The sequence below is a fragment of the Dermochelys coriacea genome, chromosome 9 (genome assembly GCF_009764565.3).
Source record: "Dermochelys coriacea isolate rDerCor1 chromosome 9, rDerCor1.pri.v4, whole genome shotgun sequence".
Classification (NCBI taxonomy): Eukaryota; Metazoa; Chordata; order Testudines; family Dermochelyidae; genus Dermochelys; species Dermochelys coriacea.
Genome location: NC_050076.1, coordinates 92,699,028 through 92,723,376, shown reverse-complemented (window position 1 = coordinate 92,723,376; position 24,349 = coordinate 92,699,028). Strand labels below are relative to the sequence as shown.

The 24,349-nt window shown below is 40.8% G+C and overlaps 1 protein-coding gene across 1 annotated transcript in view; it reads right to left on the bottom strand.

Moving 5' to 3' along the window:
• The window catches only part of TBC1D8B (TBC1 domain family member 8B), a 40,872-nt gene extending 16,725 nt beyond the window's left edge, over window positions 1-24,147 (bottom strand). Inside the window, exons 1-11 of the mRNA XM_043491550.1 lie at window positions 24,025-24,147; window positions 23,432-23,718; window positions 20,883-21,090; window positions 18,403-18,570; window positions 15,353-15,502; window positions 9,761-9,911; window positions 7,535-7,749; window positions 6,930-7,047; window positions 5,890-6,175; window positions 3,827-3,956; window positions 840-938 (exon numbers count right to left, since the gene is read on the bottom strand). Of these exons, the coding sequence (XP_043347485.1) occupies window positions 840-938; window positions 3,827-3,956; window positions 5,890-6,175; window positions 6,930-7,047; window positions 7,535-7,749; window positions 9,761-9,911; window positions 15,353-15,502; window positions 18,403-18,570; window positions 20,883-21,090; window positions 23,432-23,718; window positions 24,025-24,147 (1,935 nt within the window). The remainder of the gene's footprint in view (window positions 1-839; window positions 939-3,826; window positions 3,957-5,889; window positions 6,176-6,929; window positions 7,048-7,534; window positions 7,750-9,760; window positions 9,912-15,352; window positions 15,503-18,402; window positions 18,571-20,882; window positions 21,091-23,431; window positions 23,719-24,024) is intronic.
• Window positions 24,148-24,349: the final 202 nt, after the last annotated feature.

The following is a 24,349-nucleotide window of genomic DNA, read 5'->3' as shown; positions in this document are numbered from 1 at the left end:
AGGGTTTAAAGGAGGACTGGATAAGTTCATGGAGATTTAGTCCATTAATGGCTATTAGCCAGGATGGGTAAGGAATGGTGTCCCTAGCCTCTGTTTGTTAGAGGGTGAAGATGGATGGCAGGAGAGAGATCACTTGATCATTACTTGTTCTGTTCATTCCCTCTGGGGCACCTGGCACTGGCCACTGTCGGTAGACGGGATACTGGGCTGGATGGACCTTTGGTCTGACCCAGTATGGCCGTTCTTAGGTTCTTATATAAGTACACATGTTAAAAAGTGATCCTTTTTATATTGCAATACAGTTATCTCCTCAGTGGGGTTTCATTGGTGGTTTATAGGTTATTAGTATTTTTCTCCATTTCTTCTTTGCAAAACAGAATGTACAATTAAATTAAGTTATTAATTGATTATTACTTTCGTGTTCAGCGTTTCATTGTGTCACTAAAGGCTTTTTACACTACCTTATGTTTCTAAGGGAAGTGAACTAAGAATTTAACAGCAGCACACAGAAATACAGGTCAGCCCGTTCTGATCTGTGCAGAGAATCACAGAATGTAGTGCAGAGTCCTTGGAAGCCTACGGTGTTACCAATAACCTAGAGCAGTAGCTCACATAGTGATTCTCAGATTCAAAACATCTTGGACCAAAACCCCCATTTACTACAAACACCCATCAGAGAGGGATTTCAGCCTTCAAGGAGTTATTCACTCATCCGTGGATATTCTAGGTCATCCTCATTCATTCGCTTGCATTTTCCAAAAGAGAGGAAGTCCATCCGAGGAAAGGTAACAAATGCTATTGCACATGGTCCACAGCTTCCGTCCTTTCAGGACACTTACCACATTCTGTTTTGTAGTAACTTCTAGGGTCTGGATCACATACAGCCTGTTCCTGCAGCGCATGCTTTCAACATCCTCGTATCGAATATCACCATATTTCTAGGGAAAAAAACCCAAACTCTGAACTTGAATTTCAGCTACTTCCAGCCACAGAGCCGCTCATATACGTGGATATTTTTGCTTTTCCCGCCACTAAAAATAGCAGTAGGACCAGCCATATTGATACAAAGCAAGCCTGTGCTCTGGAAACTCACTTATGAATAAAATGAATCTACACTACAACTAGCCACAAGCGACTGGCCCATGCCAGCTGACTGGGCTCACAAGACTCGGGTTGTGGGATTGTTTCACTGCTGTGTAGGCTTCCAGGCTTGGGCTGGAGTCTGGTCTCTAGGGCCCTGGGAGGGTCCCAGCACTTGGTCTCCAGCCCGGGCCCGGAAGTCTACACAGCTGTGACACAACACTGCAGCCTGAGCCCCATGAGCCCACGTTGGCAAGCACCGGCCGCTGCAGGTTTTGCTTTGCTGTGTAGACGTACTCTAGGAGACGGAGGGCAGGACTGTCCTTTTCTCTACACACCAGCACAGGGGATTAAGGTGTAAGGTGCCCCATTACCCACCCTGAAAGGGGTGGGTCCTTGCGTGTGTGGGGAGGGGGAGGAAGAAATCATCTCTGATGGGGTGTTACACCCCTCCCACATAAGTGAGGAGGGAGGGGTGGGTAATGAGCAGTCCTCCACATGCCGGCCAGCATGGCTGAACTGATGACGGAAGACCAGTAGTAGATTACGTCCTTCCTGGAGCAAAAGGGGAATCAGGGAGGGAATTTCAACTCAGTCACAACAAGGTCCCTGGTCTGTTCTTGTGGCAGGGCTGCTACTCAATGCCCTTCATTAGCGGTAGATTGTAAATTTACAATCTAATCCTGAATAGATGCAATACATTAAGAACTACAGGCTCTTCCATGTACAAACTAAAAATTGCTCCTTTATGATTTTGCCTGAAAAGGAACAAACCTGAGAGTCCAAGTCATAAAAGGACACAAACAAAACACGGCTCTCACATAGCATTTTTCATCTTCAGACATAGCCTCATCTTCACAACACCCAGGAGAGGCAATAACCACCGAGGCATATTTTCTAGCCCCTTACTCAGAGTTAGTCATTAGAACTGGCTGCAGTATGACAATTCCTTTTGCAGCAACTTTCAAGGTTTCGAAATTTGTGTTTGTTCCACTTTGGAACAAAACCACAACCTTCTGTGGAAACAATATTGTGTTGAAATAGGCTCTTGCATCAGGAGTGTGGGAGGGAAGACCCTCACCCTCTACAGCCTGCTGGTTAGGACATTGGACCAAGATGTGGGAGACTCCAGTTCAAGTCCTTATTCTGCTGGATTGGGAGTGATCTGGAATACAAAACTCAGCTCTGAATGAGGTAAAGCAGGGAGTAGAAACCTGGGTCTCCCGGTCTCCTACATTCCAGGCTGGTACCCTAGTCACTAGACTATAGCAAGCCTCAGTCTCTCTTTCTGGTCCTTCTTGGCAAAAACTTCATTGGAACACTTTCGTGAAGCAGCATATTTTAATGAAATTTCATTTTGTCAAAAGCATTGCACCTAGCTCTACTAGTGATCCTTTACCCAGAGAGTATTCCCACTGACTTCTATGGCGCTGCGCTCCATGAGCAAGACAGGCAGTCAGGCCTGTAACAATTTGCACCTCTGGTGCTGTCCTTCCAACAATCTCGAAAATGCTTTACAAACATTAATAAATGTTACCTCTGCTCACCTGAGAAAGTTGAAACTAGACCGATATCTCCATTTCTCAGGAAGGGAAAACTGAAGCACAGATACATTATGTGATTAGTTCAAGAGTCAGAATTAGAAGTAGAATCCTAGCTCCTAGCCCTGTGCTCAGACCACAAACCCATGCTTCTCTTCCTAACAGGAATCTAAAGACTCTGAATTTTATTCTAGCCTTCTCCACAAATTATACCACGAGCAGCTAGCTCCACGTCCAAGCTAGTGCATTTCTTCAGAAGATGCTCTTCAGCACAAAAAACACTCCACCTTGTTCTCCAATGCCCTCATTAAAAATAATATGCTCTAGGCCTTTCACTGGCACGATAACCAGAAATGGAATCAAAAAGGGTGTCTCAGATCCATGGAAAGAAACAGGGAAAGAGAAAATGTGCATTACTCTTTTCTCTCGTACAGCCTTTCACTCTAGATGGGCTCAGTAGAAATTGAAAACAAAAAAAGTGCTTCAAAGCAGAGATTACAGCCTAGTTCCAAATCATCCCAAGGAAGGAAATGCCTCATACAAAATCTGCGCTAGCAAGAAGAGAAAACAGAAGCTAAGTCAATTTCCTTCCCAATCCAGAGAGCCACAGACCAACAGAAGTTGAAGAAACCAAACCTCATACAGGGAGCAGGAAGAGGAAATGGTAAAAACCTAAATAGCAGATCATGGCCAATTCTGATTTGGGTATTTCCTCCCCACCAATGTCTATTTCACTGCTGTTCCAAAATATGGAGCATAGGCAACTCCTTAAATTGGCAGCTGAGAGCAGAATGTCAATTTCCACTACCTCTTGCAATCCGCAAAGGTCAGAGTTTTGCATTTGTGAGAGTTTCTGCCTCTGCCAATTTGCCATTTGACATGAATAAGGACTTGGGGGATGCTAGCCCAACTGACTGCTTTGCCTGCCACGTGCCTAGAGGACTCCACTCCCCAGGACTGCCAGCCCAGTACATTTCAAGTACAATAAAAAGAAGTACCATAGCCTAGGAAATGAGATTGGACAAAGCTCAGGAGACAGTCCAGCACTGAGAGGGACTGGACTAGTGATCTGAGTGGTCTGCTGTTTCTTCAGCTTCTGTGATTCTTTAACTACTTCAGCTGATGCAAAACCACAATTTTTAAAAAAGGCAAACAAGAAAATGCAAATACATGACACAAATAATAATACACAAAAGAATACACACTTCGTTTGACTCTCTGATCAGGTCAGTTATGTCCACTTTTGGGTGGTAACTCTTTGTATCGTTCAGGTTTGAAGCCTGCTGCACAGCTTGAGGCAATGGACTGTCCTTGTTAGTGACGCTGTCAAAAAATCTGCACAAAAGTGACACAGACATAACGTTAGTGAGATCCAACTGTCAAAGCAAAGTGAAACAGACAACATCTCTGAGTCTAATAAGCTGGGGAAGAAAAGAGTGGATGGAGAGGGAGCACTTGAAAGAGAACATCTGTCTGGGGGCAAGCAAAGACTGGGTTATTTATGTGGGAAAGAAGGACTAAAATTATGGTGAATTGGGACCCTAGTCAGTCTTATTTAACCCACAGGCCTCTGCTAAATTGGGTCCTGATCTGCATGCATTCATAATTTACACATATCCTCAACAAACATTCTTGGACAAGGGTAACCTTAATCTACAGAGAAACAACTCCATAGAGTAATCATTTCCTATTTGTTACTGAGAAGCAAATTACCGTGAGCCCCTTAAAATGTATTGGACTGCTGCAGGCTGGAGAAATTGTGCAAAAAAAAAAAAAAAAAAAAAAAAAAAAAAAAAAAGACCCATTACAGCTAAGCAAAATTTTAGAATAAGCAGTTCAAAAGAAGTTTACAATGTTTGTTTTTTATCTTTAAATGACTGTTAAGCCAGCATAAGAGCAGAGTTTGGTTCCAGTTGAACTACGTATGGGTATTGAGGAAGAAGGGATTTCACATTGAGCTTGTGAGTTAAAAACCAAACTCCAACCCGTTCTTTATGCGTAAGCTTCAACAAACATAAGCTGTAAAACTGTGCTTCAGTTACGAGTTTAATTTAGGTGTTAAGAATTTAAATGAGCATAGTTAGGTTCTGAAGTGACTGTTAGCCTATATGGTTTGTTATAACAATAATTAAATTCTCCTTGCTAAAACATTCACTGGCTTCTAACACCATTTAAACATATAATATGCTAAAGCTCTGGCTGAAACCATCAAAAGTCAGGACATTCATAACTGTAAGTCTCCCTACCATTGCTGTACACTAAATAGGTCTCATTTTTCACATGGTACAGTGTGTGCAACTGTTTTACTACTCTGAGGCACACTGACAGAGAAGGATGTCAGCTAGGATATCTGAATTTCGGAAGATGTTCCTGCCTACAGTGTGTCAGTTAAGAATGCATTTAAACATGCATATTTAGCGACATAAATACAATACAGAGCAATAGGGCAATTATCTTGCCTTGATTATTTTCCAGGTAAAGATTTTTTTTGCCCCGTTTGAAATATTTACTCTTAACTATGGAGGAGCCTGTAGGCATTGTTATAAGAACACAATTAAAGGATCATATTGTTACTAACCTGATGTCTGAATTATCTGAGAATTTTAGTATTCTCTGGGTTGCTCAGTTGTTGAGAAAAGACAGGTCTGGAGGGGGTTATAAATGCTCAAGTGTAGGTTTTGTATCCATTTTAAACAGTACAAAGTACTTATGGTTTTAGAAGAAGAAGAAGAACAACTAAAGCTGAAACAACGAACAGTCCTTGTGGCACCTTAGAGACTAACAAATTTATTTGGGCATAAGCTTTCGTGGGCTAGAACCCACTTCATCAGACGTACTTGAATCGACTTATCATGATGTCTTCACCATAGTGAGTCGACTGCTGCCGCTCCCCCGTCGACTCCACCTGCGCCTCTCGTGGCGGAGTACAGGAGTCGACGGGAGAGGGCTCGGGGGTCAATTTTAATCGCTGCTCAGCGATTCAGCAGGTAGTGTAGACATATCCTAAGGTCCCACAAGGGCTCCTCGTTGTTTTTGCTGACACAGACTAACAAGGCTACCACTCTAAAACTAAGGCTGAGATTTTCAAAGGAGCATAAGGGAGTTGAGCACACAACTCCCATTGGATTTCAGTGAGAGCTGAAGACTTAACTCCCTTGGCTCCTTTGAAATTCCCAGCCTAATGATTTCTCAGCCATTTCTAAGGCAAATCTACCTGTAACTACATATCTTTCTGAGTTGCATTTATAAATGATGAACACACCGATACCTGTTTAGAACAGTCACTGCCTCTGCATCATCCTTAGAGGTAAGCAGCTTGTCCATGTTGTAGTCCAGTACTGCCAGACCCAGTTGCAAGATTGCCTTTATCCCATCATAGAAGAAACAGTCCACCACACTGACTGCACTTTCAATGGGCAGCACGCTGATAAAGAGGGTAAGAAACCAGGAGAGAGAGACAGACGAGAAGAACGTCATGTCTGTTATGTAGTCCGTCAGCTGAGACAGGTGATCCCTGATGAGTTCCTCAAACACTGCCTGATCCACCAAGGCCCCTGCAGGAGGACAACAAAACAGCCACCCAAATCATAATATAGGAAATAAAGCAGCAGACATTTCCAGGAATCAGGCTCACACACAACCATACCTTCGTTATAAAACAGGTCAAGCTGCTGCCATGGCATGACATAAGGAATAACATGAACAGGTCTGGGTGTGTGGCTATACCAAACACCTGCATAACCCGAGTATGTTAGGAGCTATCAAGACAACATGTTAGAATCTAGCATGACTGCACACCAAGTAGTATGTTATTGCTTTTGATAGTACATAGTCAGCTCCATTGCTCCTCCCGTGTAGTCAGTGTCCCTTGTCTGCAACGAGAGAGAGAGAAAACCCTAAACAAAACAACAAAAACCACCCACGAAAAATTGGCCAGCAGAATCAGGGACAAGTATAGGACCTGGAAATACTTCTAACTTTTTTTTTTTATTGAAACTGACTAGCTTTTCAAGTTAATAGTGTGTCTTTAATATACAAATCCAGGATAACGGTAACATGGTACAAGTTACAGTATTTCCTGAATAGTTTCTCTTTACAGCAATAGCCCAGGAATAAAAAGCTACATTAATTCCTGCACAAACGGGAACATTCCTGTTTATTTTCAACTCTTCTTTCTAAACTACAACAGTGAACTAAATCCATCATTTTTTTCCCCCATCCAAACTTTAGCTAGTTCTTTACTTCTGTTTCAAGATGTGATTGATGCATTTATTTTTAAAAAACTGATAGAAGACAGAAAGATATTACCAATGATTCGACGATTGAAATAATCTGGTAACATTCTTTCACACACAGCAACCAATAGCCAGAAAGCTTCTTCTTCTTTAGCATAAAGTAGCAGCACGGATGTCAAAATATTCATTGCCTACAACATTCAATCAAGGCAAGAGGTGTTGGCAAGGAAAGACTGCGAGAGCATCCAGTGCATTTCAGGTTTGCGGCATGTTATAATTATATATATTTTTAAAGCACAGTTTACATGATTTTAAAGCTCAGCTGGGGTAAGCTGCAACTATATCCTGTACCAGACCTATGCTGCAACCCAGTTAAAATGCCTGGTATAACATCTAAGCTATATAAGGTAGATTTATAATGTCAGCCTAGCATAAATCCAAGATTTACAGCAGATAAAATAATGTCATAGGCACGGGCAGAACTTGATGACAAACCCTATATAAAAGTCAATGTTGTATAATGTTTTGAAATTTATACCACAAGTAAACCACTGAAGCAAGAAACCCCCAGGGATTTATGTGATGAGTTTACGAGGTGTGGCATCAATATACTGGTACCATATATTAGTGTTACTGATGTTTAGAAGACCCATACACATGATCTCAAGAGCATTCTACCTGACAGTATCCAATCTTGGGATTCCTGTACGCATAGGCTGTAAGAACTCTCCTGAGTGCAGAAATACCAGTGTCGCTCTGAAAGGCTGGATGCTCAGGCAGGGAGCGACGCAAATCTCGTTCAATTTCATCAGTAGCCAAAGTGCAGGTTCCTAGGGACTTTTCCACCACTTCAGAGTAATAACCGGGGTTTGTAGCCATGTCATTAACAGCACCTGCCAGTATGTTTTATTGCACAGCATTAGAAGACAGAAATAGTGGAATATCTAAATCATTTCTTTGCAATATGTATAATAGCTTTTAGTACTTACTGAAGTTATATGGCTTATGATGGAGGCTTGGGGGCCAACTCCCCAGGTCATTACTCCAATATTGTATCAGAGTAACACTTTTGAAATCAATAGGGTTACACTGGCATTACAGGAGTAGCAAAGCAGAAAACTAGGCTCAAGTTAGTTAAGGTCGTAGGTTATTTTCTATTATATATCAGATTTTGACCCTGACCTCTCTTGATTTCCACAAAAAAGCCCCCATTCCATCTGTAATTTTACAAATGTTTTCTAGTAGAGTCGATGCTTTTCTTCCCCTGCAAAGTTGGTAGTGGACTGGCCAAGCCATTTATGACACACATTTTCAAAAAGTACTTCACATTTGAATCATTCTAAAATTTTCATGCCATCACATACCATAGATGCTCAGATAAAAAACTGATGAGTGAAGAATAAATGTACAGATAGATACTTCAACAACAGTTAGCAACTATAAAGAAAAGGAGTACTTGTGGCACTTTAGAGACTAACAAATTTATGTGAGCATAAGCTTTCGTGAGCTACAGCTCACTTCATCGGATGCATTCATCCGATGAAGTGAGCTGTAGCTCACGAAAGCTTATGCTCACATAAATTTGTTAGTCTCTAAAGTGCCACAAGTACTCCTTTTCTTTTTGCGAATACAGACTAACACGGCTGCTACTCTGAAACCTTTTATTTAGCAACTATAAATCTCTTGCATTCACAACTACTCAGCATGAGCTAAAACATGCTAGATAATTTTACAAGTAATTTGTAGTCAAACTGAATCTCTAGAAGAGTTGCAAAATCACCTCTGATATTGGGGTAAACAGTCTTGTGGTCAAGGCACTGGATGGAAGGTCAGACAGATTTGTAGTCAATTCCTGGCTCTGCCACAGACTTCTTATGCAACTTTGAGCAAGTGATTTGGGTGACTGTCTCATGCGCTGAAGTCAATGGGAGCTGCAGGAGCTCAGGGCCCCTAAAAATCAGTGACTTAATCGCTACATGCTTCAGTTCCCCATCTGTACAATACAGATTATAATACTTCCCTATTCCGTAAGTGTGCTGCTAGGATAAGTTAATTAGTGTTTGTGAGGCATTCTAATACAGGTATTACACCACACGGATGAAGGCCATAAAAGTACCTTTGTATCTTTCACAAGAGATCATGTGCATCTTTAGAAACACTGCAAGTGAAGCACATGATGTCTGTAAGCTCTGTACTTTGGTTCAAGGGGCCTAGTCTAGAAAACCGTTGCAAAGATGGGGAAAATTCTCTGCTACAGAAACTCTATTGGTTTGTAAAGCTGCCATCCCTGACAAAAGATGTAAAACCGGTTTAGCAAATATGTTTTTCCTGCTATGTGAGGACACAGTCTTAAAGGGTACATCTAAACTGTATCTGGGAGCGAGTGTCCCAGCCCGGGTAGACAGGCTCATGCTAGCAAAACTCAAGCTAGTGCACTAAAAATAGCAACGTGGACATTTCAGCTAGGGGCAGAAGCTCAGGCTCTCAAAACCATCCTACCCTATAGGCACCAGACCCCAAGCTCCAGACAAAGCCTGAACGTCCACACTGCTATTTTTAGTATGCTATCTGTCCACCCAGGCTCCCAGTTGCAATACATACATACACAGAGAGGCTTTTCTAACTTAACTGTCCCCTTGAACTTTAAGGATATAGCATGTACCTTATCACCAAGGAAACAAACATTTTTAGGACAATTTTAAAAGCAGTTGGAGTCTGCAGCTCTGATTTCCAACTGTAAAGACTGCAAATTTGGTTTGGTTTTAATTCCCTACATAAAAGCAAGATCCTTATCTATTTCTGGCAGAGAACAGCAGTTTCTGAAGCAGTGTGTTTGATCACTGACTAGAATATTTCTGTAGTACAACTCCGTAAAATTAATTCATGCTAATTACTATTCAATACCTGAGAAGAGCAGCCAGAGCTCTCCTCGTAAGGTCTCTGGGATCCCTCTTAAAACTAGATCTCGAGTCTTCTTTGTCCGAAACATGCTAACGCCACGTCCATACTCTACAAAGAGGATATTCCAGGACTGCTCTTTCATTTTTTCTTTCAACTATGAAAACAAAAACAGAAGCCCATTAAGCATAATGAAAAAGTCTGCTCACACATCAAGTAGTATAAGGTTAAATTTTGCTCTCGGTATTACCAATATGAATTGGGAGTGACAGAACTGATATCAGTGATGTTACTCTGGATTACACTAGTGTAAATGGAAACAGAATCTGACCTACTAAATACAGAGTAACTTTATGTAGACTTTTTCACACCCTTAAAATCTTTGGTCTATATTGTCTGATATTGCAAAAAGTTTATAAAATCAACATGCAGGTAGTCCAGCCTGTTTCTTCATCTTTGACACTGTATCAATAAAGTCCACATAATTCTCAAATGTATAGGAAGTGGTACAGTTCCAGGAAGGATTAACAGTGCAAGGGAACAACACAGCTAACCAGTGTGTATGACGATGCAGACAGGTGCTGTGAAAGCCTGCCTACAAAGTTCTCGAAATGCTCCAAAAAGCACTGTCAACACCACACCTAGGCCACCACTGCCATTCCAGTGCTGGACTTCAGAATGGACTACATTGTGGTGGTGGTGTTGTGATGTTCACAAGGGACTAGAATGAGACCAACAAACTTTGAGATTCTGTACTTGGTCTCCAGAGGCACAAATCTAGTTTGTTAACCTACTGTGTACTCCCTTAGCCCCTTTTAAAATTAATGTTTGCCCATTAAATCAGCTGTTTGGATATTTTTACAAAATAAAGCAAGCTCTCCTATAGTATATTCATTTTCTGTCCTGATGGAAGCAGATAAGTCAAAGCTGTCACAATAAAACAGCTAAAGAACAAGCAGAATCTTAAAGGCTATGGTTATAAAGTAATTAAGCACTGGCTGCTGTGGAATGTTTCAGGTAGATTTTGGTAGAAAGCACCATCTGTTTTGCTTCATGTGCCAGGAATGTTCTAGGGGTAAGACTTGGTTGATTTCAACAGAAACTGATGGACAAAAACAGCAGAAATGTGTAGCAGAGGATCAGAATCCAAAGGATTAAATAGCAGGGCTAATTAAGAAACATGATAAATTATATCAAAAGGTGTTTCTCATTTTAAAATAATCCTTTTAGAAATAAATAATTCTTTCTAGTATTTTTGTAAATAAAAATCTTTACAAGAGTATGTAACATCCCCTGGCTGGGCAGTCATAGCTTGATGTAGTGGGTGTCCTATTTACCTCATTAGGATACCTCCTGCAACATCTTCTCATACTTGCAATGTAATAACATAGGAAGGTAGAATGTCCCTTTTAAAGGCCATACCCAGTACAAACACTGTGACTATGTGACCATGGGCCCACATCTTCCCATTTGACATTGCTATACCAACAACCTGCTTGGTGCTTGATCCTTCACCATTCAAATCAAAGGGAAGTTTTTCATTGACTCAGATGAGAGCAAGATCAAGCCCTTAAGCGCCAGCAGTGCAGCCAACAACTCATGCTCTTGTGGGACCTAGCAAACTCAAAATTCTCAGCATTGCCCACCGTCTTTCTTGGCAATGACAGAGACGGGGCCTTCTTTCCAACAACTCTCTGGCAGATTGGACTCTGCAAATTTTAAGGCTAGCCTTGGCTACAACTCTATGATGCCATGAACAAAGCAAGATAAACTGGAGAAATTTAGCTCAGCTCAATTAATTTTGGACCATCCCACACTAATGACACTGGTGAACGCTCTCAGTGGTGCTGAGTGGCTTTAAACTCCTATTGGGTGCGGCACTGCACCTTGCAATATTGAAAATTTAAGTTTCAAAAGAATTATCTAATGGTGTTGCTCCTATTGAAATGAGTGTTACACTCCCATTTATTACAATGAGAGTGAGTCTGTACCAATTCAAGGATTGCTATCCTGCAGCCAGAAGACTTTGTACATGAGACTGCTGCTAACATATAGTATTCTCTAATGATGATCAAACATGCTGGATTTTAACAAAGAAGAACAAGCATTTTCAGAAGAAATAAAATATAACCAAACACACAATGGAGAACAAGTCACTTAAGTAACTAAGCTACTAGTAGAATACAAAGCTTCTGCAATTTGTTAACTTTATCTTCATTTCATTTCCTACACTTACTTGAATGATTGTGCTAAAGCCCTTTGAGGGTCCTCTGACAGCAAACTGCCCCAGAAAAGATTTGCCCCTGGGAAAGTCTGCACTGTGTGAAGAGTAAATAAGTAACAAAGACTGAATAGAGGGCCAGAAAAGTTTGCTAGGGGGGCAAAAATGTCAGCATTAGCTAGACTCTTCTATGAAGAAGCCTGCAGGAAGAGCAACATCTACCACCAGTATATTTTCACATCAGCCCATAGGGGTGATGAGAGAATTCAGTATTTAAACACAAGGCAGTGATCTCTGTATTTAAAAGTTAGATGCTCAGTATAGCTCCCTCTGGAATTCTACTGAAGTTTTCCATTTCTCAAGCATGTGTGTCTACATAAACTTGGGCTAATTTTAGAACACCTCACACTATTTTTTTTTATTAGATCTCATTGAAAAATAAGCAATTCTTCTCAGGGGAGCAATTTAGTGGAATGAGATTTATCTTGAGGTAGGGAAAGGATGAGGAAAACAGGAAATCAGACAAGAGAATGAGAAAGTAACAGAAGGAATTGGAACAAGAAAAATGGGGAGGAAGAAAGGAATGAGGAAGCAGAAGTAGAATTCAGATTGATCACAAGGGATCAGTTGCCTCCAGTCTTAATCTTTTCTTTGTGTAATGAACCTAGTTAAAAGGTTTGAACAAACTGTGGAAGGTGTATTGAGGCCCTGATGCTGCAAAGTACTTTAAGCATGTTAGTAGTCTCATTGAAGTCAATGAGGCTACTCATGTGGTTGAAGTTAGACACTTTACTCCTGGGGAATTCTGCGCCACTGCACAATGCAGAATTTGCACAGAATTAATGTTCTCCGCAGAATTTCATGTTTCTCCTGTGGAACTGGGGCTGCAGAGCTGCCAGCCACCAGTAGGTGCTGCTGTACTCCTGGAGTCTGGCTCTCCAGCGCACAGTGAGCGGAGCACCCAGCCTGGTGGGGATGAAGGCTCTGCATACTCTGGCTGCTCGGCTTGATCCTCATCTATCCAGAGATGGTCGAGGAGACCCAGCTCTGGCAAGGGTGAGGAAGGGAAGGGCTCTACTGCGTCCCCTGGAGGGACAGTAAAGAAGCTGGAGGAAGGTAACAGCTCCGGGCGGAGAGAGGTACAGGTGTCTGGGCCAGGAGTGCACCATGGCTGGGTGTTGGGGAAAGAGGGGTGCAGGTGTTTGGGGGGGGACCCACACAGCACTCTCCAGTATCCCCCAACTGGAACTGGGTTATTGTAGGGGTTTCTTTAACTCCCTACTCCTTGGGGAATCTTTTTTTTGTTTTTGGTCTGCATTGTTGATGTATTCATTTAAAATAAATTACCCAAATAATTGAAACGGGAGTGATTATATTGTGTTATTTTGACAAATCAACTATGCAGAATTTTAAAATATTGTGCGCAGAATTTTTAGGCGCAGAATTCCTGCAGGAGTAGACACTTGCTTACTTACATCACTAAATCATAGCCTATTTGCTTAAATCATTTGCTTTCAACGTACCACAAATTTTTCCTTACATACAATAATAATAATATTTAGCTCTTACATAGATAAAGCAATACATCCTACAAACCTGGCAGGCAAAACAGGTTGTTCTGATTTTCCCATTTATCACCTTTTGTTGTGTTATCCTAGTTTGACAGATCTGGAACAGTGTTGGGAATGGGAGCTGGAAAGCATGCCAGAGGTAAACTCAGGCACCAAAGTCTTTATCATACTGTGGTTTCTTGATCTTTCCTGTCCTCAGGTTTATTTATTTATAAACAGTGTTCTTCAATACTGAACTGTTCTATAGAACAGTTCCAAATAAGCAGTACTAAAGATGAACTGATAAGAAAATATAAAGCAGGTGGAAGTCTGGACTAGTTCGAATAGCTGAACTGATGGCTGAAAATTTTTAGCTCCATATAAAGTACAGACTGGATAAAATATTTATCTGCCATGCAACTGGAGAACAATTTCATACATTGGTTACTTTCTGTCAAAACACAAGGATATATTTCTACTGAAATCCAGTTGAACCTCAGTACCACATGAGTAAAGCCTATTTGCATGAGAAGGAGTTGGTAGTTTCAGTTCCTTACTCAGGCAGAACTGAAGTGACGGAGTAAGTAAGGAGTGCTGGATAGGGCCCTTTGAAAAGCACAAGACTTACACACTACAAATGAACTCAATTATGAACTCTGCAAACTTAGGGGCAGAGTGATTAATGAGTACGTAACCCATTACATCAGCTCTTTCCATGGTCTGGGGAAAGTGGTTGTAATGCCGCTTCATTTTGTATAAGCGGCACTGAGAATTTATCCTTTTAAAGCACTTAAAAGTGATCTGTAAAAGGGAAAAGAAACGGCGACTGAACAGTTTAGGTTCTCTATATCGCCCAGACAAAGTTTTTCTCTTTTAAATATCAGAAATGCCATGTATGGTCCTCCCTAGTTTATGAGGTATCTCCCCGAGTAAAGGCCTGATCCAATAGCCACTGAACCCAATAGAAGAACTTCCATTGGGTTCAATGGGCTTTCAATCAGCCCTAATTGAGGAAGCAGGGATGTTGCATCTTTAACAAAGACATCCTTTCTACCTTTATTAAGACAATGGTTTTACAGGTGAAAATACAAAAAACGGTTTTAAACAGTGACTAAAAACCCCTTCCGCTCTCAATTGTTAAAGTTTTAGCCTCATCTCCTGCAATGTCATAATCTGCTCGTTCTCAAGTCATCCATAGAGCTCCACTGTTTCCAAGAACTGGATTTTTATGTGAAAAGCAAAATAATTTTTTAAAAATAAAACCTTTCAGGCCTTCTTCATACTTTATAAAGAAGTTAACAAAAAAGGGGGGAGTGGATTTCCCACAAACCCACTTTGTTTCACCTTTAACAAAACGATAAGCTCTGGGCTATGAGAAACTTTTTCTCCAAATCATAATGTTGTGACCAAGAGGTAAGGAGACTGAAAAGAGGTAAGCAAACAAAGCTGATGTTTGGATCACAATTTTGCTTGTTCTCAAACCATTTCTAGTAGTTTTAAGTCTTGACAGTTCAAATGAATGTGAAATTAAGTACTTGCTCACTGTCACAAAACAAACTGGCAGTTCCTCCCTGAGGGGGTGGAGGAGCAGAAAGAATTTTGCTGTGGGAAGATAAGGCATATCATTATTAAACAAGATGATCAGAAAATTGAATACAGCAATGCATAAGGCCCCTGTGGAAATGTAGAGTAAAATACAGAGTAGACAGAGAAAAGAATATTGCCAAAGCCATAAAAGAAATCAGCTGCTTTCTCTCAAATATGTTTCAATTTTGAATCCTTTTTCATTGGATTCAGAAAGCTGTGGAAAGTTGTTTTCTTTCTTACCATTTTAGAGTCAAGATTATCAGCATCCTGAGGGTGGAATACGGTCATTAGAGCTTCTGTGCTAACAGTCGTGCTGCTGCCTTTCTGACCTGCCATTAACGGTCCTTCATAATAATCCACCAGATTGTCAGAGTTAGAAGTAGTGGCAACCTGCAGAATGCATTAACAGCTGTCAGAGGTGCTTAAAAAGTCCTGCAAGAAACTACACTGATAACAGTTGACGTTTCATCCGCAAGCGCCGCTTGTTCTGCACCTTTCAAAATTACAATAGTCTTCAGATGCATTGTTGTTATTATTTAAACTTTAAACAGCATTAACAAATCTGCCTGGAATCTTACAGAGCAAATAAGATCTGAAGTAGTCCCTGATCTGTAGAGCTTCCTATTTACGGCAGCACTTGAAAAAAAAAAAAAAACAAAAAAAACACATCTTTATTGCCACAGCAAGATATTTATTCATACATTAACATTAATGAAAACGATAGCTGCAAAAAAGATGAGGCCTGATCCAACTTTACTGAAATGAAAAGAAAGACTCCAATTGATTTAAATGGGAGCTGGATCAGGGCCATGGACAGAAACTGTCAAGTATTGTACTGGCAGTTAAATGCACCACTGTATGCTCTCCTACCACAGGATACTACTAACAGGATTTCAGAAGCAAGGTTTGGAGCCTAGTGGGTGAAAAATATTCTACTTCAAAAATCTATAAGCAAAACAAAGTAAAATGCTAAAAATGTACTGAGTTCAGCAGCTTTGCTGGTCAACATGTTCCCTTCTGTATGCATACAGAGCCAATTATCTTTTTCTACCCTAAAAGCACAGTTAAGGAGGAAAATAGACTTAAACTGATTATTAGTCAAGTAATATAGACAAAGGCATGTAATGGGCGTGTGGCCACTCCAAAGGTGAATGCTTTTGAGAAGGCATAGCTCAGCACCCAAACGTCACAGAACTGTGCTGCGCTCCTAGCTAGGGAGCATTTCTGTTCAGGTTAAACCATTTTTCCCCCTTGTTGTTCCCACCAGCTTCTAACCCGCAAGAATGGAACCTTGAGGATGAGCCTTCCATTACACATGGTTTTTCTGTGCTGAGAAACCATACATCCTGCATGAGCTCACGGATACTATTTCACAGGTTATTCCGACCGATTCTGTTCCTCTACTATCGATGTTATAAACTACTAGAGCTGATTGCAGCAGAGAGGAAAGCCCATCTGGACTGTGAGGAAAGTTCTTAACTCCATCCAGCTGCTATACTGTCAGAATATTAGGTTTAGAATGAAAGTTAAAGGCAACCACTGGGATAACAGCAACTATCTGTTCAACTCTGGCACTCCCCTGGATACAGGGACATGAATCTGGTAGCATGTCCCTCTGGAAAGGAAGGAAACCATCCTTAATGTCCAAAAGTGTGTGTTGGAAATGAAAAATGGTATATAATCTCCTGAACCGCTGAAGTACCAAATCCTGGTCGCCGTGTTCACATATGCATGCTCGTCAATAGGAGGACTCAGAAGAGTAAATAGGTTGTCTCTAATTGATAAAAGTATAAAGCTTTGCCAGGGTCTACATCTGAGACTCTATATGGTCAGCGATAGAGCAAGCAGAATTACCCAGCATTTTTCATTTGTACTCCTTTCCAACACACATTCAGTTAACCCAAGGTAAGACTGTCCTATCAGAAAGTCATGTCACCCCACAACTAGGGTATGGCAAGGTTAAAACCTAGCAGACCATGTTCTGTATTTGGCGTCAGACAAAGCAAACAATTACCGATGAAGGGGTTTTAGGAGTTAGCTTACTAAAAGTCAAAAAGACAGAAGTCCCATCAATTTCAATGAGAGCAAAGCCCTAAATGCAGAACCCTACAGGGAAAGTATGCAGAAGCACTATTAAAAATTGCAGGTTCCACATATCTGTTCTGAGGGATACATTTTGAAACTGAAAAGCCTCATACACGACACTATTCGCACAGATCTGTCCACATCTAATTACAGCCTCACAATCATCCTGTATACATTATGAGCCAGCTGGTTTACGCAGATCCACTGACTTGACACTTGATTTTACACCAGGTGGTGTTTTTTGGTTTTTCACGGGAGAGATTATGAAGGGTTTTTTTATTTTTTTTAACCAAAAAGTCTGACTGTTTGCATTGAAGGAAATGGATCTTAAGTATTTCTATGGTCCCTTTCACCATAGTATCCGAGCATCTCATAATCTTTAATGTATTTATCCTCACAACTACCCCAGGAAATAGGGAAGTGCTATTATCCCCATTTTACAGATAAGAAACTGAGACAGAGAGACTAAGTGACTTGCGCAAGTAGTAGAACAGAAAATTAAATGTGGGTCTCTCAAGTCGCAGGCTAATCCCCTAAACACAGTACCATCCTTACTCTTCCATTTGGTCTTCTGAAAAAGCAGCTGTGATAGGTCTGGGAAGGAATACCTCAAATTCCCTGTGATGGGATTTCTGTTTTTTAACTACATCTTACAAAGCTCAGTCCTGTTGGTCTCAGAAACAGGAAGTCTTTCACCAATCCTAATAAACCTGATCTCCAACCAGAAAACCTTCCTAGGAGGAAAAATTCTCTTTCCTCCTCCCCTTCCCCTATGAATGCAAAGTCATCATGAAAAGCACATTTATTAGTATGTGTGTCCAGAGAAGCACCCAGCTCACATTTTTGTTCAGTCCTGATGTATGCCAAGCATTACTTCCTCGAAGCACTACATGAGTCTGAATGATGGTTTTCAAAGTTTTCAGTCACACTTTTGCTATCGGCTGATAAGCTCTGACACATGCTTATAACTTCCCCTTTGTTATGCATTCAGCACAAACTGTACAGTAGATGAGCCACGGAATGAAATCTTGCTCAACATCGGACTGCCCCATTGCTATGCAGTGCCCTTTCTCAGAATGTCCCAGAATTCCTGCCAGCTGAAGCAGTGAGAGTCCCAAAGAAACACTTCAACTGGAACTGGGTCCAATTTATGGAAATGAGATCCACCTTTTTGATTTCAGTATTAGAGTTAGCTGTGCTGTTACCTCCGTACTTGCAGTGTGATGTGGACTTGAAGTTGTACCACTTCTGATCCTGAGCTTTGCTACCAGGTGTTCAAAATCCTTAACCTCAGTAAAACGAAAAGCTCTTTTTCCTTTGGTACTAATGCTGACTCCTTTGTTAGCTGGATCAGCCTTCTCCACTGCTATGACCTGAAGAGGCAAGGACACAGGAATTAGTAATCTCATCTTCCTACCCAATTTTGTCAGCTTGGCTTGCAAAAAAGGAATTCTATTGAGAGTGCATGCGACACATACTGGAAGCTATCTGCATTATCCTTATGAATATTAAATGTGACACAGATTCACCATTCAATTTTGTATAGCTGCTGCCTGAATGCATAGAGTTGAACTGAAGCAGGCTGTAAAGAGAGGTTGTTAAACAGAGCAGGAAAGACAAAACAAAGACACAGATAAGGCAGCCTTAGCTGTACAACTTCAAAGGAGTTAAGATAATGGCTGGGACATCAGTTGGGGAAGAAGCTACCTAGCTGGCACCATCCAGGCTAGGGCGTTTTAACTTTCCTAGGCTGAGCCTAAGATCAAAGAGTAGACACTAAACCCCTATATAGAGGCTAGACTGCAGAAAAGGAAGGGAGGCTCCCCAGGGTATGTTAGTGAAAAAGCTGGCAGGCTGGGAAGTGAGCTGTAGCTCACGAAAGCTTATACTCAAATAAATTTGTTAGTCTCTAAGGTGCCACAGCTACTCCTTTTCTTTTTTTCAGAGACAGAGGGAGCCAGCTGTAAGCGGACAGGGTGTTTCTCCTGACTTAGAGATGGGGAAAAAGCTGGATCCATGGATAGAGAGGTTAAGCTTAGGTAAGAAAATATGCATGTAGGACTCTTTTTGTTTTATTCCTTGGCTCTACGGGCTTTGTATCTTTGGGTGAAAGAATAAATAATGCTTTGTTTTGGAGAAACTGTTTGAGTCACTTTAATCAGCTGCTGTCAGAGGCTCCCAAAGGGAAACTCCTCCCAGTTGGACCTACTGAAAGAGTCATAGTTGATACCCAGGGGACTATAACCCAGGTCCTGGTTCAAGAGTGGGCAAATTGCGGAATTCCAGCCTATGGGGGTGCACACAGTGGGACCCCAAGAAGGGACAACAGTGCAATTAGCCTGGTAACCATGACAGCATGCACATACAGACAAACCTGTGAGGAGCATGGAGCGCAGTGGACCATTGTATAAGCAGAATTAACAACACAGACAATTTAAACTGACTATCATTGCACAAAATGGGCTGTTGCTATTCTGGCACAAGACAATGGACTGACATGTTATCCCCATAAAACCCAAACTTCATTATAGGACTGTTTGGGTTTTTTTTAGAAAAATTAACATATTGGTGCTAAATGCTTTCCAAAATCTGGCCTCAAGTGCCTGCTGAAACAGGTGCATCTTACACAGTTTTCTGAAAGAAGCCAGACTCTGGCTCCTGCAGATAATCACGTGAAGCAGAATTCATGGGAAGGATACATGCCACATGGATGGTACAGGGTAATCTTCCCATGCACTGCTCCACAAACGTGTCATCTCTCTCCTAGATCATTCAAAACTAGGCTGTAACACAAGGCTAGTCTACACTGGCAACGCTAAAGCACTGCCGTGTCAGCACTTTAACATGTCTTGTGTGGTCACAGCGCAGTGCTGGGCGAGAGCTCCCCCAGCACTCTAATATAAATCACCTCAAGGGGCATAGCTACGAGTGCTGGGAGCTCAGCTTCTGGTGCTGGTGCACTGTCTACACTGGCGCTTTACAGCGCCGAAACTTGCTGCACAACCCTGAGCAAGAAATGGGGTTCACAACCCTGAGCAAGAAAGTTGCAGCGCTGTAAACTGCCAGTGTAGACAAGCCCACAGTCTCTATTACCTTATGATCCTTAGTCTGTCTGTTAAAGGACGACAATTGTAATGGTGAATTGACATTTGTCCACTGACACTATCAAACTCATTTCACATAAGACTCTGAACAGTTGGCACTCATTAATCACTGTCCACAGTGATTTAAGCTGGTGACCTACAGGGGAAAGACTCCAGAATCCATAACCAGTCACTCCAAAATATTTAGCCCTTCCAATTCTTTGCTTTTGACCATAAGCCTCAGCCTACGAAGACAGACTCCCAGTTTAAGTACAAGTTGTGAGACTTGTGCAAGCTGAGACACTAAAAGTTCCTCTGCTCACTAGAAAGAGCAGAGGATTAAAAAAAAAAAAAAAAAAGAGAGGGACTTGAAGGTTGCCTTTGAGCTGAAAAGTGAAAGGAGTTCTGTATGCAGTGGGATTTAGATTAATACAACTGGCACCAGGAAAAAATGACATCATATAAATTGGAAAAAAAAAAAAAGATTCAATTTTCTAATGAGAAACTTGACTAAAAGAAAAGTAATTGCTAATTACTTTAATCTATACAAATTATAAAACTTTCAGTGTAACTGGCTCTGCAAAATATGCAATTTGCAATACCTCTCTTAGGGGAATGATTATGCTGCAGAGACTGCCATCCTGGCTAGCAAAGCAGATGTAGTTCTCTGAAATGCACATTTTTCCCAGTGTGTTGAAGTGGCAGAAAGGTACCCATAAGAAGCATTCATGCACTTCCTTCAGGGTCTCTTCTTTGGGTAGCCTGAAGAATGCACTAAACTGCTCACTGTGGGCTCGGTTCTCCAGGCCCCTAATGGATAAAAAAAGGGAGGCGGAGAAGAAAAACCAAAGTTATTTTAATATCACTTTACATTTATTAAAACTGAATTGTGTTGGGATGGGACTATATTAAAACTTTATATCCCACATTCTCAAATACATTACAGGCTCAATCCTGGAAGGCATTAAGTGAGGTTCTGAACACAATCAATTCCCAAGGGAGTTAACAGTGCTTACATCCTATTTTAGCAAAGTAATTAAGTACATACTTAAAACACATGCTGAAGTCTAGTTTCAAGTAGTGTGGCTTCCACAGCTTTCAGTGGAGGGATTTCCAGGAGTCCAATAACATTTCAGTGTTAGCATCATTTTTTTTCCCTCTTAATTTCATTTTATTACTCCTAATTGTTACACGTTGTGCCCTAAATAACAAATCCCACTCTTCAGTTGTTCATCACAACATACATCAGGGGTGGCCAAACAGTGGCTTGTGAGCCACATGCGGTTCTTTTACCGTTAAAGTATAAAAACTAGGAGTAATAAAAGAAAATTAAGAGAAAGAAAATTATACTAACACTGAAATGTATTGGACTTCTGGAAATCCCTCCACTCAAAGCTGTGGAAGCCACTCTACTTGAAAATAGACCTGAGAAAGCACTTCCAAATATGCTACAGGGACCAAGACTGCACTGGCCCAGGAGACAGACTTTAACCCAATGGATATTTTAGATCTGACATTTCATGTTACCCAAAGCAGTTCAATAGTAAGAAAACCAGTCACCAGTCTCCAACACATGGTTGCTTATATCACTCACTGCCAATGACATCTGGCCCATGCATTGTTATCCAATTAACATTGCCGAAAAAACTGTTTGTTGCTCTTCTCCCACCTTTCCATTCTTTCATCAGCAAGCTACTCTTCAGTGATATCACATCTTCACTTCTTGTTTTTTATCCCCACTTGCTGCTAAGACTCTACATTTTTCAAAATGAATTTTGCTGCAACATTTTTCACAAAATATTTCAGAACCTTGAATACAATTATTATCTAGAGAATGTAACCTCTCCAGAGACCTTATTTATACAGGACATAAACAAATGTAAAACTGGGGCTGTAAACCCACTGATGCAATCACTTTAAAGCAGAGAATAAAGCAATATGATTTTCCTCCCTTTTTCTATATTGATGTATTAAATGGTTCTCTCAAGGAACCTATCAAGAAACCTATTAATTATTATTATTAACAAACAGCTTTGGTTGTATGACAGTACTGAATAATGCTTTCTGCATTTTTTCCTGTTCCAAATATGCTCTCTGTTTTCTGTGTAAAAATAATAAAAAGGTACAGATTTAAAGCCTTAAATTACAATTAATTCTGGCCTATACATTGTGAAAGGATTTTATAAACCTGGGCCATGAAAACCGATTTGCCAGCTTTAATGATTCATTAAAATACACTCAGAGAAATTAAGCTTTACCATAGAAGAGCATCTGAAAACGAAAACCATGCAAATATGCTATATAATAATGCACACGTGGGGCTATTATTTCAGTTACAGCTGTACAAATCCAGAGCAATTCCACTGCCTTGTGTGTGGATGCTCCAGATTTACACTTGTATATCTGAGATCAAAATCTGACTCTCTAGACGTAAGCCTGCATCGGATCTGACAAAAGTGAATGAGAAGACCGGGTTCAGAGAACTTTCCTACAGAATTTACAATGAAGGCAACCAGCTCCTGCATTTAGCGTATGTTCCTTGTTTAAGTAAATGTCATGTGGTGTTCAGTTTTGTTTTAAAGAAGGCGAACCCTGTGCTATTAGCACAGGTTTGGTCAATTTGGGCCTTGATGCTTATTCTGACTGGTGTTTTTGTGAATCTGATTAGCCATGAAGGATTTGTAAACAAGATGAAAAGGAGTACTTGTGGCACCTTAGAGACGAACAAATTTATTTGAGCATAAGCTTTCGTGAGCTACAGCTCACTTCATCGGATGCTGTAGCTCACAAAAGCTTATGCTCAAATAAATTTGTTCATCTCTAAGGTGCCACAAGTACTCCTTTTCTTTTTTGCGAATACAGACTAACACGGCTGCTACTCTGAAACCTGTTAAACAAGATGAGATACCCACACAAGTATTTGTGAATAAAGCTGATATTATTTCTTATACATCATATTCATGTGATTTCTTCTGATAACTAACAGTAAATCATAACACCCTGCATTACCCAACGTTTAACAGGACACTTGGTTAAAAGACACAAATGTTAGCAAAGCTATTATTGTAAGCTCCTTCAGACAAGGACTGTGTCTTCCTGTGCCTGGAACTCTACTGAGCACACAGCTGACATTCTACAAACAATAAATTACCTCTTGGTGATTTGCAGAGGATCATGGAGGACTAGGTCACTTTCAAATGTCTCCTTGTCAAAAAGTCTCCTTACTGCGTAGTTTGCCAGCTGCTCCATAAGAAGGAACGTTTCATTAATGTGCAAAAACATGGAAAAGTAGTGATCCTCCCCACGGGAGCACACATGAATACTCTCTGTCAGGATCACATTGGAGGTCTTTTCAAGTTTTGAGATTTCATCCCAGGAGATAACGAGTTTTACTGAAAATATGAGTATAAGCAGGTGTGAGTGCTGCTCATTAGTCGCCTACACTTTTTCCTTAACACGAAGGGAACAAGCGGTCAACAGCTTTGATAAAACGTAATCAAACAGCACAGTAAAATCACTATTGAGTAGGAAGGTCTAACATAGCTGAAAGCATTAGAGTGAGCCACTGAACAGCCTTTATTGCATGTTTCTCAGAAAAAAGAAGCTTTTGTGTATTTCAATAAGGGCCAACTGTAATAATCCTCTCTCCTATAGAGTAGTACCTTATTCCACACCTACTCCATTGGCTTCAGTGGAACTGCTTGTGAGGTACAGTACTATTTAAAATGGGTTCTATAATCTTGCCTGATGTAGTTGCTTTCTCTGTTTTATAGCCCAATCCTTCCATGTGCTGAATGCACTCAACTGCCATTGACTGCAATGGGAGTTGACGGTGCTCAGCTCCTTGTAAGACTGGGCCTCAGTCATTTGTTCTCCTTCAAAAATAAGCGTACAGAAACACTGAAACTACTACTATTCCACAAGTACAAGAACATTACAGGCTATCTTCAGAGTTACAGGAAGCTTGCCAGGTAGAATTTCATGGTTAGAAATACATCAAAAAGTGCCACATATGTTAGTACTAGATTACACTTTCTGTTCTTTGTTCCAATGCAAAACTGCAAATGGC